Source organism: Myotis lucifugus, unplaced genomic scaffold, assembly GCF_000147115.1.
Source record: "Myotis lucifugus unplaced genomic scaffold, Myoluc2.0 scaffold_635, whole genome shotgun sequence".
NCBI classification, from domain to species: Eukaryota; Metazoa; Chordata; class Mammalia; order Chiroptera; family Vespertilionidae; genus Myotis; species Myotis lucifugus.
The window spans coordinates 60,170-76,827 of NW_005871683.1; the positions used below are offsets into that span (position 1 = coordinate 60,170).

The window sequence follows — 16,658 nt, forward strand, 5'->3', positions numbered from 1 at the left end:
CATGCACCGAAAGGTTGCTAATTCCATTCCCGGTCAGGGCACGTGCGCTAGGTTCCAGGCTCGATCCCCAGTAGGGGGCATGCAGGGGGCAGCCAATCGATGTTTCACTCTCGCATCGATGCTTCTCTCTCTCCCTCTCCCCTCCTCTCTCTCTGAAAATCAATACAAAAATCTTAAAAACAAAAAACTTCTCTTCTTCAAACCAAACAGAACAAGCAAGACCATCCCCGTGTCTCCTCCCCGACAGGCAGATCTTAGAAGCGTGGCCTCTCCCCACGGTTCGCACTCACCTCTCGCTCACCCCTCAAACTGCCCGGTTCCACCCCAACGCACCCTGCGCCTGCTCACAGAATCTACCCACCGAAGTCCCTGCCAGGGGGGCGCTCGTGCCGCAGGAAGAAACGCACGTCGCTCCTCTGACTCCCAAACCTCTGCAGGACGTCGAACATCCGCTCGTTATCTGCGACGGGGCGTTCTGGAAGAAAGACAAACATAGCATGTCATCCTCCTTCATGCACAGTATACACTGGGGGTGTAGGAAATACACGGCATCTTAGGTCATCTGTTTCCATTAAAGGCCCCTTAGAAAACGCAGTATCACGGAATTCCCACACCCGGGTGGAGATCTGGAAAGAGGCCTGTGCCTGGGCCCCTGGAAGGAGCCGGGCCGACCTCACTCCGTGGGCCCCTCACCAGCCATCAGCCTGCCACCTGGCCAGCCCCCGGGGTTCAAAGGTCCCGTCACCTCCGACAAGGGATGGTCTGAGGTCCCTTCTAACACCAACGGTTCTAGGATTCTCTAAACACATAAACCAAACATTTCACAAACAACTTTCTAAATAGCCTAGTCTTACTCTCTATTAGACTTTTTAAATTATCATTTTAAAAACTGTTAAAAAATGACATGTATCCATTGCCAGATAACAGGCTATTCACTGCACTGAAAATACATCCACTTGGCCACTCCCGTGAAACTGCCACTTGTCAGAACTTTTCTAGAGACAGAAAGAAGGGCTCAGCTAAACACCCTCATCGATGGGAACTTCAGGAGAAACCAGGTACCTTGAGCTCCCCTCAAAAAATCTCCCAGCCCTGACTCATGTGCCATCCTATGCCCAAAGGGCTGCGGGTTCGAGTCCCAGTCAGGGCGCATGCCCAGTTTGTGGGTTCCATGCCAGTCGGGATGCATGCGGAGGCAACTGATCGATATTTCTCGATTGCCAGTATCGTTTTTAATAGAAGACGGTTGAAACAGCCTAAGAAAACTCAATGCACTTGTCAGTCACCAGAGGCAGTACCTAAGGAAACAGCACGGGCAGAGAATGCAGCAGCCAGGCATGCAGCAGCCCATTTCGCGAGCTAACCCTGAGCTTCATGGGCCTGGTTGCAATAAAGGTCTGTTCTGGTCCTATTCCCAGTGACAGAGCGTACTGAGCCGACACAGACATCCCTCTTCTGCAAACCACAGAAATTCTACTAAGATCCCCCTGGAAGGGAACACCATAGATGAGTAAAAACCCATCGATAGAAAGTGAGTAGCCCTCCACCTCCTCACCACACACACACACACACACACACACACACACTATTCCAAAGGAAATAAAATCCCCCGATTCCAGAAGCAAAGAAAGAACTCAAAGGCAGTGAGGCAACTCCCATCCCTGCTGGGTAGGACCATTTTAAAGGTCATGAACCTTCCTGTAGGTCTGGGAGCCGAGGCCCTGCTGGCCTGTGATAACAAGAGCAGGCCCGGGCCTGCACGTGCTGAAATGCACGTCACAGGTTCTCAAGGGCCCCTGCCCGCCCCCCCCCCCCCCCCCGGGGGGCCAAATTTTTTTGGTCTCGGCCCTCAGCCTCCGTGATGTGAATGTGCCCTGTGCACGGATACATCCCAGCACCCTCTCCTCCTGCAGATGGAGCAGGTCCACCCATCACTGCGGTTACCACGCCGCGTTCTAAGCATCTGCTGAACCTGCTTCTACCTGAAGGCAGGAAACTTATCTGTCTCCCTCCCAATCGGTCCCAGGCCTCTAACAGGAATCTAAGAAATGCTCTCTACACAACTGAGAGGGCAGCAAGGAACTGGAGATGGCAAATCAAAGCTGCTCGTTTTAAAAAGACTGTCAGCCAAAGAAAATAAGAAGCTTGAGAAGCCAACAAAATCAAAGTAATATACTTGCTATTTGTTAAATAGGACACTTTGGACAATTTATAGCAAAAAGGGGGGGTGTTTAAAACATCATAGCTATTACTTACTGAGAGCTAATACTAAGTGCACCGAGGGCTATGCGAAGCCCCCAGCATGTATTATCTCCTGGAATCTCACTCAATCCTATGGGATAGGTTCAATTATCATCCCAATTCTGTAGATAAAACACAGAGATTAGGACCCGGCCTTCAATCACAAAGCTGGTAAATGACAGAGACAGAATCTCAATACCCAAGACTTGGTTCTTAATCACACCTTACAAACAACCCTCAAATCAATTATGAGTTCACTGCAACCAATCCAAATCCCAACAGAAGGCTTCATGGAGCCTTTCAAGGTAATTCTAAAATATATCTGAAAAAGGGACTATACAAGCACAGCTCAGATATTTTTTTTAAAAAGCAGAAGAATGAAATAAGCATTTGCCTTACAGATACCCAACAAATGAGAAAACTATAGTAATTAAAACTGGTTCTGTCCCGCCCTGGCCAGCGTGGCTCAGTTGGTTGGGCGTTGTCCCTGCACCGAAAGGTTGCCGGTTCAATTCCCAGTCAGGGCACATGCCCGGGTTGAGGGCTCCATTGCTGGGAGGGGGCGTGCAGGAGGCAGACAATTCATGTTTCACTCTCACATCAATGTTTCTCTCTCTCTCCATCTCCCTTCCTCTGTCTCTAAAAATTAATTTTAAAAAATCTTTATAAGACAAACAAAAGCTGGTCCTGTCCTAAAAAGAAGAAAAAATGAAAGGAACGGGCTAAAGCTTACAGAAACACCCCTTCCTAGGAGACACGACATAGCACAGGAAGTGATGTCGTGACAGCAGGGAAAAAACTGTTCAGTGAGGCACTTAAGAAGATTCACTGTCCATCTGGGGAAAAAGTTAAATCCCTAATTCACACCAGGCACAAAAATTAATGAGGCGAGGGAGGGGTGGGGGAGAGGAAGGAAGGAAAAGATCTTAAAACTTCTGGCATGAAATAACAGAAGAATATGTTTACGGTCTTGGAGTAAGGAAAGAATTTTCCCATAAAGGGGGTAACTTGGCCTGAGGTCTACAATAGAATGTTTTTTCGGTTCGTCTTTGTTTTGAATGCCTACAAAGCAAGAGGGAAAAGGCAGGCGCCAAAGGAAACCTACGGAGAAACCCAGTTTTTAAAAATGGAAACCCAAACGGCTAATCAATTTTCCAAATGGGCAGTATCAGCTTAGCAAAGATTAATATATTATTCTAGCAACTGGTGATGAGGATGCTTTTAGAAAAAGCTGGTAGGACGGTGAACTTATGTAGCCTGTGTTGAGGGGAATCTGGCAATACGTTAAATTTTAAATGCGTGACCCCTCAACCAGGCAATCCCATCTCGTTATCTGCTCTACAGAAATGCTTGCACGTAACCCAGAGGCTCCTAAAAGGGTTTTACTGCAGCATTTATAAAAACAAGAGCAGGATTCATGTAAATGTTTATGAATAAAGAAATGGTTAAATCAACCGTAGTTTATGCATACTGGGAAAGATTATGTGATTAATAGAAATAATGCTGTAAATGTACATATCTTAAAATACCTCCAAGCTCTGTTGGAAGGTAAAATAGTAAAGGGCAGGGTATTGATACATATAAAGCAAAAATAGAGAAAGACATAACCCACTAAACTATTTCTATAGCTACGTACAAATGCAGAGAAGAAGTCTGAAAAGCAATCGGCTAAAGTCATAAGCAATTACACCAAGTGATCAGGGGATGGACTTGGGGGAGACATCTCCGTTCTATTGATATTATTTCCCCTCTTATAAAAAGAACATATTCAGATGCTACCCACCTTTTTTCATTTAAAACGTTAGAAAGAAAAGAATCCTTAATCATCATCACATAATATGGGTTAGTGACCTCAAGTGAGCAGAAGTGGAGAAGAAAGGGAGGCAGCGGAATCCAGTGTTCCAGGAAGAGAATGAGACTTTCATTCTCCCCCATGAAAGTCAGGAGGAGGCAGGCACACCTTCAGGCAGAACCTGAGGCGCGTGCAGAAGCGGGAAACGGAGGGATCTGGTGGGCGGTTGCAGTCACCTCGGGGAAGTGTAAGGCAGGGTGAAGGGAGCTCATGTACTCATTCAGTGAGCACTGACTGAGCACAAGTACCTACTACGTGCCAGGCACTCTCCTCGCACTGCAGCAGCAACGAGCAGGGAAGCAGATCTCTTCTCTCAGGGAGTCTACACGCTAGTGCAAGTGTTTGGGGTGACAGGGATCAAAAAGGCAATAAATAAACACACACACACACAGAGGATTAAACCAGGATGACATCATAGAGAACTTCCTGGCTACCTTCGCAAGATGCTCAGGCAAAGCCTCTCCGAGGAGGGAACATTTTAACTGAAACCCCAAGGACCGGAGGGAGCAGCACTGACAGGGAGGGAAACAAGCCAGGTCGTGGGAACAGCTAGTGCCCTGGCTCTGAGGCGGGCAAGAGCCCAGTGTGGTTCACTCGTGAATATAAAAAAGCTGCGGAGGGGCAAGGAGGGAACAGGACCAGATGACAACACAGACAGCAAGCCTCTAAGGTCCACAATCCGGGAAAGAGTTTGGATTTTATTCAAGTAGAAGAGAAAGCTCTACGGGGTGTCAATACGAAAGTCCAACCATCAGATTCTCATTTAAAGGGATCACTTGGGTTTCTTTATGCAAACGGTCTAGTCTAGCTCTTAGATGAAGGTTAAAAAAATAAGCGATTCATGGAGCGTGAAGACCTTCCAGAACACCCAAGGGTGGGAAAGGCAACACAGACAGGTACGAGGACGTGCGGGGGAACCGGGCGCTCAGCTGAAGTCGGGTTTCGTGGCCGGTGTGAACCCATGAGCACAGTGTGTCACCTGCACCCCCGGCGGAGAAAGGGGGAACAGCGGAGCTCACCAGGCCATGCAGGAACCAGCAGAACTCGGGAAAAATTCCTCCCAGGTCGACACACTCCTATGGGGCCAAAGGAAACCAGGCCGCCCCACTTCCGAGCTGCCAAGAACTGTGCTGAGGGACTGACTCCAAGGCTTCATGTGAGGCCTGTGATTTCACCAGTGCCTCCTGCCATCACAGTAATCAGCACCGAGCAGCTCTCCCCAAAGCCTACACAAGCTCAGAGGGCAAACAATCAGGAGGCCGCGCGTTCCTCACCAAGCAAAGCCTCAGCACGCAAACCCTCGGCCAGTGATGGCGAACCTGTGACACGCGTGTCAGAGGGGACGCGCGAACTCATTTTTTTGGTTGATTTTTCTTTGTTAGATGGCATTTAAATAGATAAAATAAATATCAAAAATGTACGTCTTTGTTTTACTATGGCTGCAAAGATAAAAAAATTTCTAGATGTGACACGGCACCAGAGTGAAGTTAGGGTTTTTCAAAATGCTGACACGCCGAGCTCAAAAGGTTCGCCATCACTGGCCTAGGAGCACACCAGCCGCTCCCACTGGTGTGTCAGCTGCCTGCCCTATCACCTTTCCTACTGTGATGTCCTCACTGTGTAGCAGAAAGAGAACAGAAGGACTTCCTATGTCACCGCGAAGCTGGAGGGGACGCTGTCTCCTGGTGGACATGCTGTTCTAGAGCCTCCCCGCCACACCCAGGAACGGGACGGTAAGAGACGCGGGACCAGGCACAGGCTGCGCGCTCCCACCTGAGCCGCACCACACTTCGGCCAAGTGGCAGTCGCTCTCGCCGGGCTCCTTGCACAGGTCCACCACATCCCGGCATATTGTTTCTGGGGTCACGGGGACTTCGGTAAAGTGCTGCTCGTTGTTGCTGAGGTACACGGTCAGAAACATCTGGAAACAAAGAGAAAGCACGGGAGTTATCGGGCTGCCCACACTGGCCGGGTTCGCTTTGTGTTCACCTTCGCTTCCCGTCCCCAAACAGGCCCAGGGGCAAATGTTCAACAGGACAATCTGGCTCACCCTGGCAGGGAGTGAGGGGTGGGGGTGGGGGTGGGGGTTCTGGAGCCCTGCCCACTGGGTTCCTGCCCCCTCCTGGGTTCCTGCCCCCTCCGGAGCAGAGCCTGCAGCAGCCTGGGGAGCCCTGGGGGACAGTCACACCAGTTCACACGAAAGGTGAAATTAAACCATCTCTGACATTTTACTTATGGGATTTGTCTACCAAATCCTTATACAGTTCTTAGCATGTGCCCGGCGCACACTACCCACCAATCTTCTCACCAATCCTGTAAAGGTGATGAGGGATATCACACATACACTCATGCACAGATACATAAGAACATAAGACGGCTACATAGGAACATAGGATGTGTTGCTTCTGAAGGCAAGATGGAAACAGGACAGACCTTGGAGGGCAATCTAATGTTTACACCAAGCGCACACATTCCCTACTCAACAATTTAAACCTAAAATGTTTAAGCAAGTTAAATACCTACTTCAAAGCATGTCCTCACCAACCAGGTGTAAGCAGAAATGACCAGCTGTTATGCTACAATGTTTCTGACCTTGCAGACAAACATTCAGGGCAGCAGAGGATTTAAATTTAAAACTCATTAACAATCTTTTTCCCAGTAAAAATAGACATTGCATCTTAAAAAACGATGCTACTAAAGAATGCAAGTTTTCACACCTATTAAATTACCAAAAAGAAAAAGAAAAAGGAAGAAAAATGCTGTTAATTCCCAGTGCTGCAGAAGCAAATTATCGATGGCAATGCCGGTCAGTAAACCCCTATGGTTCATTCAACTCAGTGGGCACCTACTATGTGCATACAACTCAATGAGCACCTACTCAGCGCAAAATCAGTATGCATCAGGAATAGAAAAACAAACCATTTGAAAGAGTAACCCCACTGTGACACTTCATCCTGTGAAAATAATTCCCATCAAAGAGAGAGCATGCAAAGGCTCTGGGCCATGAGCCTGATGGACCAGTACAGTACGTTATGCAAAAATAATTAGTGAGACTCTACGAGATATTGGGGGAATTTGGATTTTAAGGCTGTAAACAGCAGAATGAGTAACATCTGCACTGTGATCGCGACACGAGACCATCATACAACAGCCACACGACGCCCCTTCCAGCTCCAACTGCCCCACCTGTCACCCCCGAACTGAGAACACTACACTCGGCCCCTCGTTGTAAAGAAGGCAGCGTCCCATTAGGGATGATGGTGGAAACTGGCTGAGACAACAGACTGGGTGCCTCAAGGATTTGGCCAGAGTGAGAGCAGAAGACATGCACAAGAGAAGGGGGGGGGGGGGTTGGCACAGGGGCCGGGAGGAACTGGCTCATCCCTGGGAGCTTTCTGGCTCCTCCTTGCAGTAAAACCATCTTTTCTTAAGGGAATCCAAGTCTCTACTTCTTACAGCCAAAGCTCTTAATCCCCATAAACGTGTATAACATAGAAAGTAACCCAGAGCCCTAGCCGGTTTGGCTCAGTGGATAGAGCATCGGCCTGTAGATTGAAGGGTCCTGGGTTCGATTCCAGTCAAGGGCACATGCCCAGGTTGCAGGCTCCATCCCCAGTAGGGGGTGTGCAGGAGACAGCCAGTCCATGATTCACTCTCATCATTGATGTTTCTATCCCTCTCTCACTCTCCCTTCCTCTCTGAAATTAATAAAAATTTATTTTAAAAGCCGAAACCGGTTTGGCTCAGTGGATAGAGCGTCGGTCTGTGGACTGAAGGGTCCCAGGTTCGATTCCGGTCAAGGGCATGTACCTGGGTTGCGGGCACATCCCCAGTAGGAGATGTGCAGGAGGCAGCTGATCGATGTTTCTCTCTCATCGATGTTTCTGGCTCTCTATCTCTCTCTCTTCCTCTCTGTAAAAAATCAATAAAATATACTTTAAAAAAAAAATTTATTTTAAAAAAGTAACCTAGAAAACATAGAAGGTCACCCATTACAACTAGAAGGCAATCCAGAAAAGTCAAAGGTGGATTCTGTTGAAACAATAAATAAAACGAAAGAAAAACAGCTACAGTTCCCATATGAGGTCAGAGCCCTCCCAGCTAATGACACCAGGTTTGCACATTCTGATACACAGCTCGAGGCCTGCACAGAGATACACGGTTCTCGGCCTCAACTTGGCCAACAAGCAGCACTTTGAAACTGTTACACAAAAATTGCAAAGTATTAGATAAATAACAAAGCTTAACTAAGCTCACAGAATTCCACCGGCTGCTGCTCTGGCAAATGTACAGCGTGTTTACTGACAGAGACAAACAACTTACTTACACTTCAGTGTGAACAGGACTTCTCTCCTCTATCGTCCCCACCCGCCCAAAACTCTCTTTGAAGGTGAACTCTTCAAGAATAGCCACTGTTTTCACTGTAAATATGAGACTTGGGTGTTTATTAAATACAGAAATACTTAATAAGCAGTCTGCCTACTAAACACACAGTCTCCACAAAGAAAAGGCTGTCATTACGTAAGATTGGCACCTTGCCTCGACAATGCCACCTCTCAGAGGGCTCGCACATCAGGTCTCAGACAGGCAGCACGGGGATTATTTTCTCTTTATACGTAAATTCTTTAAAAAGGACTCAGAGAAGCTACTTAGCTGCTAAGGAGAGGGTCGGGGTACAAGTCTGTTCTTCTGATCCATCCTCTACCCTTTATGCTGTCCACGCAGCAGAAAAATAACTAGGAAATGCTCTATTTAACCACAGCAACCCAAACCTGAATAGAGATCTGGTCTTTCACTTTCTGGGAAACAACAGCTTTGTCTCTTTAAAAGTGTAATTACAAATAAGAATGATGAGAGGTGTGCTCTGTTTAAGATTACTACCCCCGCCCCCCAAAGCCCCCAGAATCAATGCTGGCATGAATGGCAGCACAGGCGGTGACCCCTCTCTACCTTGTCTGCACGAAGACTGGCTCCGGGGTGACTTTCTAACTGTGAGGCCCTGGGTGCTGGGCCAGCACCGTGACGTTGCTGCAGGTTCCCGGGCAGGAGACCTGGGGCCTAACCCCGGATTTGTTAATAATTACTTAGCCAACCTTAGGGAAATAATGTCACCTCCCCGAATCTCAGCTCCTGTCTTCAAAGTAAGAGTCTTTAAGTTCCATAAGGGCTACCATTATTTTAGGTGTTTATTTGGTGTCAGAGTAAAAGCCAACATCTTTACACCAGCCTGCAAGTTGGACGTCAGCAATCCAGGCATGCAGTGAGGGCCTGCGTGAAGGCAGTGGGGGGACCTAGAAAAATGGCAGATTCACCGGAGAAGACAGGCGGTGGGGACGAGGTGAGGGTGGGGGTGAAGTCAGGGTGGGGGTGAAGGGGTGTGCGGGAACGGAACAATCCAGTGACTAGTGAGAAAGTCAGTTCAGGAAGAAACCAGGTGCTTTGTTGTGTGCCTGTGACAGCGTGGGGTGGGGTGGGGCCAGAGTTTGTTTTGGATCAGCTGCGTGATCCTGCCACCAGCACCTGCCCCCATCCCCTCAGCCCTCATCGCCTAATCCCCTGCGCACTCTCTGTTCCACCAGCGTCCCCCTTGCTGTTCCTCACACGCCAGGCACATTCCCCGCTCAGAGCCCAAGCACTTCTGTTCCTCTGTTCGCAATGCTCTTCCCTGCAGGCCACTCAAACGCCTCCTTCTCCGTGGGCCTTCCCTGGCCACCTGCTAAAAGGCCACTTCCCTGCTGTATGTCTCTTCTTGGCACAGTCGCTGCTAACACACTATATTTGTTTAATTATTACATTTCTTTAACGTGTTTTTATGGCCTGTCTTCCCTATTAAAACAGCCCAGGGTTTTGTCTGTTCAATGCTCTGCCCTCAGCCCCACGAATGTGCCTGGTATGTAACAAGGAAACGGTAAGTATTTGTTTATGATTAATAAATTCTTTAGCGGTGACTGCATTTCACAGATTCACCTCTGATTGAGTTTCACAGTAAGTTCTCTTTCAGGCGCGGTAAATGCTGCAGCGTACAGCACAGCGAGACACTGAGGGGAATCAGTGCGTCCCCTCCTCATTTCTCCAGCTTCTATCATGACTTTACCAAGTCATCCCACTGTTTCAACGTTCTTCGTTCATTCACTACTTAGAGGCCATCATTTTATAATCTAAGTTCCAATAGAACTGATCCTGACTAAATGGTTAAGACAGCAGACAGTACAAAATTCAAGAGATAGAGAGCTGTGTGGAGGAGGACACGGCCGGCCCCCGGGGAGGGAGCACGTCAATCAATGGCCAACCCGGCTTCCTCCCTCTTCAATCCCCTACTGCTCTCCACTGGCCACCCAACAGCAGTCAGGTGGCCTGGGGGGCAGTTTGTGGAAATCGACCTTCGGGCACCAGGCAGGTGGGGTAGGTGGAGGGGGGTCTGGAAGGGAAGCGGGAGATGCGGTGACTCCCACACCCGCCTGGTCAGGGAGGGGCCGAGCGCGAGCCTCGCTAACGTCCCAAGCAGAGAACCAGCCGAGGGACAGGCCCGAGGAAGGATGGGGTTGGTCACGGCTGTGGAAGAGGAAGGTCGCTGGAGGCAGCACAGGGAAGGGCTCCCGATTCCAAAGGCAGTGATCCAGAGGCCCGATCACGCAGGACTTGGAAGGCCACGGTCCTCAACGTCGGTGTGGACAGAGCTGCTCAGCACGGATGCTGGGCCCAGCACAGAGTCTCTGATTCAGCAGATGGGGAGGGACTGCGTGTCTGCATTGCTGTGTGTGTGTGTGTGTTGTGTTTTTCTATAGATTCTGCATTTCCAATAAGCTCCCCTGAGACGCGGACGCTGCTGGTCCACAGACCACAAGCTGAGAACCGGTGTTCTAAGGCCCCAGCAAGAATCTGGATTCTAATCTAAGAGGCCATGGGGGCAAAGCACTAAGAGGCACAGAGTAGATGAGTGGTTGCCAGGGGCTGAAGGGACTTCCTTTTGGGGTGATGGAATGTTCTGGAGTTAGCAATGACAGTTAACAACCTTCTGAGGGCACTGAAGCCACTGAACTGCACACTTCACAACGGGGGTGGGGAACGCTGGCCCTCGGGCTGGACTGAATAGGCCCAGGAAATCCTTTGGTCTGGCCCTGCCAAGGCAGTAGGGGTGAGCTAATGAAATGTTTCACCCAATACAGCAGGCTCATTTTCAAGCTGATAGTTCTGTATGGCCCGCGAATGATGTTATAAATATCCAATGGCCCTGGCAGGAAAAGGTCCCGCCCCCCCTACCCCCCCAACCCCGCCTTACAGGGTGAATTTTGTGGTATATGAATTGCATCATAATTTAAAAGGCCTACTACATGCTTACTATGTGAGAGAGAAAAATCTCTTAAGGAAGATAAATTTACCCATGGGAAAACCAGAGAACAACTTAGTACTAATATGCATGAATGAGACGTGGAGGTAAGATGGAAATTCAGAAATGGGGAAAAAATAAATGTGATCTGAGAGACTGAAGTGTCAGCCAGGAGGTGTAAACGAATGGAAAACATAAAAACGAACCTATAGTAACCTTACTTCCCAAATGCCATGTTTTCCTGACACTTGCTAGTTTCTAATACACCATAGAGCACCATATCCCCAGGAAACAGACATGACTCATGCGCTTCTTTCCCATGCGGAGCAGAATGGGTCCCTCCAGTTAACTCCCCTGGGAAACAGCTGTGAGAAACGCGATTATTCTCTCTGACTCAAGCGACAGCGTTCGTGCCTGGGAACTTCTGGGCTCAGTTCTCTCGGTCATAGAGGGCAGCGACAATCAGATCAAATCAACGTCCAGCCTGCACAGAGGTACCGAGCCTCTCGCTGGACACGAGGAGGAAATGGCCGGGCGGCTGCAAACGCTCACAGCGCCCAGCCACTGAGTCAGGGCTCTCCTTCCCTGGTAGGATCAGCCCTTCTCAGTGACATTAAAACGCCAACTTCCTTCCGACTTGTAAGTCAGGAACTTCAACTTTTTATAGTACGAACTGCAGAGAAAGAGATCAATCAATCACTCTATAATAAACTAAGTGGAGCGTAGCCCTGGGCAGGTAGCTCAGTTGGTTAGAACATTGGCCCAATGTGCCAAGGCTGTGGGCTGGACGGTCAGGGCACACACAAGAATCAACCACTGAATGCATAAATAAGTGGAACAACAAATCTATTCCTCTCTCTCTCTCTCCCCTACCTCCCCTTCCTCTCTCTAAAATCAACTTAAAGATTTTTTTTAAAAAAAGAACAGAGGATATAACAGACAGATCATATAAGATAATATAAATGATAAAACCTGAGGGGGAAAATAAATGTAAACTAAAACAATGAGGTACCACGCACAACTATTAAATTAGTTTTCAATTCAAAGATAAGCTCCAACAGAGATGAGGTTGTAAAAGGTGATTCCCGCCTGGCCAGAGCGGCTCAGTCCTGTGCACCGAAAGGTTGCTGGTCTGGTCCCCAGTCAGGGCACACACTGAGCTGTAGGTTTAATCCCCTGAAGGCAACCAATCCATGTTTCTCTCTCTCTCTTCCTCCCTCTCTCCCCACCTCCCTCTCTTCCTCCCCCCTCCCATAATTGTTCCTCTCTCCAAGCATGTCCTAGGGTGAGGATTAGAGAGAGAGAGAGAGAGAGAGAGAGAGAGAGAGGATTACATCAGCCCAGGCAAGAGCAGGGTAAAGCGGAAGAGGAGCCTGGACTAGAGAGGAGGGACCGTGACTCGGGGATGGAAGTTATGGGAGGAAATGGAAGAATGGAAGGGAGTGGGCCACAGCACCCAGGTCTCCGGCTGCTGAAGGCAACAAGCAAAACCTATCAGGGAAGGATCCCATCTCCCTTTAATATACAGTGTTGTCCAAAATAGCTCCCTTCCCAGGAAGTCAACGGATTACCCAAAAACGACTTCTGTATCACAAACTAACTAGCAGTTACCGTCCACCTAGACCACGTGCTGCAGAAAAACCCTGGCTGGAGGAGCCCGTTCTAGAACTCCAGCAGCTCTCCTGAATTTCCTAAATCGCTTGCTTCTTTGCATTTCTGTCAATCAAATGAAGACATCCCTGGTTTTTAAAAACAGTCAAGGAACTGTTAGGTGAGTGCATGGGAAGCGTCCGGGGATGGTCACGTGGTCACAAGTATGGTTGGTGCAGAGCATTAAGGTCATGGCTTCCTTCAGAAACCTGCGTGCTCCACTCAGCGTGACAAGAGGCGGCTCCTCTCACGCCTGCAGGGCGCTCAGGGAGATAACACTGGCGCGGTTTCTCCGGGGACCAGTCTCCCCTCCCTGACTTGGTCTTATTCCCACGCCTGGGTCGGCATCACTGCTTCTTCGCTCGCCCCTGGCATTCTGAGTGTTCAAACAAGTGGAGACTGTGTTGATTGAGTTCATGGCCAGCCCACGCCACCCGCTGGGCCCGGGTGGGGTGAGGTAACTCGGATTCGTTTGGGGTGGTTTTCTGCAGACTTTCCTGCAGCGGGTGCTCTCTCCCCGCTTCCCACCTTTCCCAGGTCTCCATTCGGGCACCTCCACAGCCATTCTCCACTTTTACAGCTCAAAGCTCTCCCTGTGGCTGCCACCTCCCTTCCCAGGCCACCTGAGCTCTCCACCCCACCTGGAAGCTGCCCTGCGGCCCCGCTCCACTCAGCTCCTGCCCTGTCCCCGGCCACCGGTCTCCCCGGCCCCTGGGCGTCCTCCAGGCCCAGGCTCCAGGGCCTAGGAGTTCTTCCACTCGAAAGGCTCCCCCACAAACCTGCACAGGACCAGCTCCTTCGGGTCAGCAGGTCTGAGCTGAGCTGTCCACCCCCTTCCCTGGCCACCCCAGTCCCATTATCCTACTTACACCCCACTCTCGTGTTTTCTTGTTTTATTTTCCATCTCTCCACCCCCTCCCCCACTCCACCCCCACTAAGCTCCATGAAAGGAAGGTCCCTGAAATCTGTCTTCTTCTTTCCTGTATCCATGGCACTTGGAATATAGAGAATGTTTATAAATACTTGTTGAACAGATGTTGTCCCCGAAAGTCCATCCGTAAATAACCAACAGGCTAATGAGGAAGAGAGAAGAGCATGACTCAGTGTCATTTCATTCAACATCAGCTCCTAGCTTATGTCCAATAGATTCACCTCACTAGATGGAGTCACTACTCCCCACTATAGAGAAGCAGTGTGTGGAGACCGTGTCCCTGGGCGCCCATCTGAGGTCCCACCAGCAGGGGGCATCCCTTCAGCCACGGCTGCGCCATCCGAGCCCCTGCAAAGGGCTGAGGAGTGCCGGTGGCAGCTCACACGGCAGTTTTATGATCCCCCCCCCCCCCCCCCACATCTCTCAGCATTAGTCCACTTCAGATTCTTTCTTCCCTACATCATCACCTCAAGCCCTGTTAAAAGATAGAAAGATTAGCCAACACCCACATACCAAAGGTAATTACTACCCCTCTTCCCTCACCCTGCAGAGGTGGGAGAGCTGAGGTCTCCACGGAAGTAGAGGAGGTAGAGAAAAGTCAGAGATGCCTCCACTGCCAGGGTGAGAGCATCTCCTCCACATCATAGTGATGAGAGCCATTTAGCCATCTTCTCCTCCAGTTTGGGTTTTAAGGATGGAAAGATGTCCCTGCTTTCCTTTTACTGCTTCAAGAATAATTAGAGTTATGCTCAAGGAAGCAATATTTGAAGTTATCATTAGCCAAAAGCTTGATGTCATCGGCCCATCATCGCCACGTCTGCCCGGCCAAGTATGTAAGAGGATCCTAATCTCGTCTAATCTCGGCATCACCATCTCAAAGAGCGTGTGTTTGCAGGAGGACCTGGATCCATATCTCATTGCTGCTGAGGGACCAGGAGCAAATTACCGAAACCCTTCAGGCTTCCAGTTCCTAATCTGTGGGGTGAGGATGAGAAGACTCAAATCACAGGGTCTTTACTGGGTGACCAACCTACATCACTGGGCACAGTGCCAGGCACAGGGGGGTCCTCAGAAGCTTCCTCGCCTCCCCTGGACGGGAAACGAGCTCCCAGGGCACTGGTTTGCAGGGAGAGGGGTCATTCCGCGGTGGAAGATCAGCCCGCTGTCCTGGCCGTTTCTCACCACCACCATTCGTACTGGACACTGGGATTCCTTAAACACTTACTCACTGAAGCTTTCTGCGATCTTTCTAAACGTGCGTCGTAGGGATTTTTAGTTGAAAGGTTTGAAATCTAAATGAAGTAATACTTATTATAAATTTGTTTCTAGAAAAACAACTGAAGTCTGCATTCCATGTGAAAGTTCAGTATTTACTGGCCAAATGAACATTTTCAATGAAAATCTGACTCTGTTATCATCCAAATAAATAACCTGGTTTGGGATAAATTTTATGTAGAAAAAATAAAACTAAAAGTGACCACAGCTACCAGTTAGTGAAGTTACTTTTATGTTTAGAATTTGCATCTTTGATAATTTTCTTCTGATAAGACAGTATGCGAAGTGTTTTAAGAACCACCGTCTCCTTAAAACTCAGTGCTCCTGAAGGATCTGCTAATGACTAAAGTTTCTTGGCTCTCCCCAGTGACATGTAAAAATTTTTAAAGATTTTTAAAAAAATAGATTTTGAGAGAGAGAGAGAGAGGAAGGAAGAGGGATAGAGAGAGAGAGAGAAACATCGATCACTGCTGAGGCCTATTATGACTTTGGAGCTGATGCTCCCACTTAGATGTTACTCCTGAGGCCATTAAACTGCTTTTTAAACTTTCATCGGTTACCCTGAGTTCCATCTACCAATGTTCTATTAAGAGCCAATGACATTTTTTAAATTGATTCTTAGAGAAAGGGAGAGGGAGAGAGAGAAATATCTATGTGAGAGCAAAACATTGATCAGCTGCCTCCTGCACACCCCTACTGGGGATTGAACCCATAACCCGGTCACATGCCCTGACTGGGAATCGAACCGGCAACCTTTCGGTGCACAGGACAATGCCCAACCAACTGAGCCACACGTGCCAGGGCATGAGATGTAAAAATTCAACATCTCACCTACCACTCCAGCATAAGTACACATTTCACACCCAGTCTGGCAACTGTTTTCTTTTCTCAATTACTTTGATTACAGAAGAATGTTCTGTTGAGTACCTAGCACACCATCCAGAAAAACAAGTATTTCAGTAACGTTTGACTTGATGAAGGGGCATGACCTGAAGGAACACTCCAGGTTCCTAAACTCTTGCATCCCACCCTTCTTATTCTTAGTAGAGAAGGTTGGTGAGAGGTTTACAATACATACGGCCGATCATACCCACGTGTATCGGTTCTCAGTCACCCTACTTGAGCTGAAGGGCTCAGTGTCCAATGAACTTTAGGGAGTGCCACCCACTATGGTAGATTACCCGGAGAGAAAGGTCTACAGTATTCCTTAAAAGCTCCAGAAAGGAGAGTTTTCGTTTTATTGTTTTTACTGTCTGCTGTTGGGGGACAGGGGACATGAAGAGGGAGAGAAGCAGTTCCTCCTAGAAGCAGCGTCTGAATAAAAGACACTCCAGCCGTAACCTGTTTGGCTCAGTGGATAGAGCGTCGGCCTGCGGACTGAG

At 48.9% G+C, this 16,658-nt stretch overlaps 1 protein-coding gene across 6 annotated transcripts in view; it reads right to left on the reverse strand.

Annotated features, from left to right (window-relative positions):
* TP53BP2 (tumor protein p53 binding protein 2) overlaps positions 1–16,125 on the reverse strand; it is a 37,666-nt gene extending 21,541 nt beyond the window's left edge. For 3 of the 6 annotated variants that reach the window (XR_002826795.1, XM_023746207.1, XM_023746206.1), the window contains exons 1-2: positions 5,867–6,014; positions 362–475 (exon numbers count right to left, since the gene is read on the reverse strand). Coding sequence is in view for 4 of the 6 variants with exons in the window: in XM_023746207.1 (XP_023601975.1) it covers positions 362–475; positions 5,867–6,014 (262 nt within the window). In the remaining 2 variants the exon portion in view is untranslated. Of the gene's footprint in view, positions 1–361; positions 476–5,866; positions 6,015–16,107 lie in introns of those variants that run through there. The other 3 variants (XM_023746210.1, XM_023746209.1, XM_023746208.1) reach the window with 2 other exon arrangements.
* Positions 16,126–16,658: the final 533 nt, after the last annotated feature.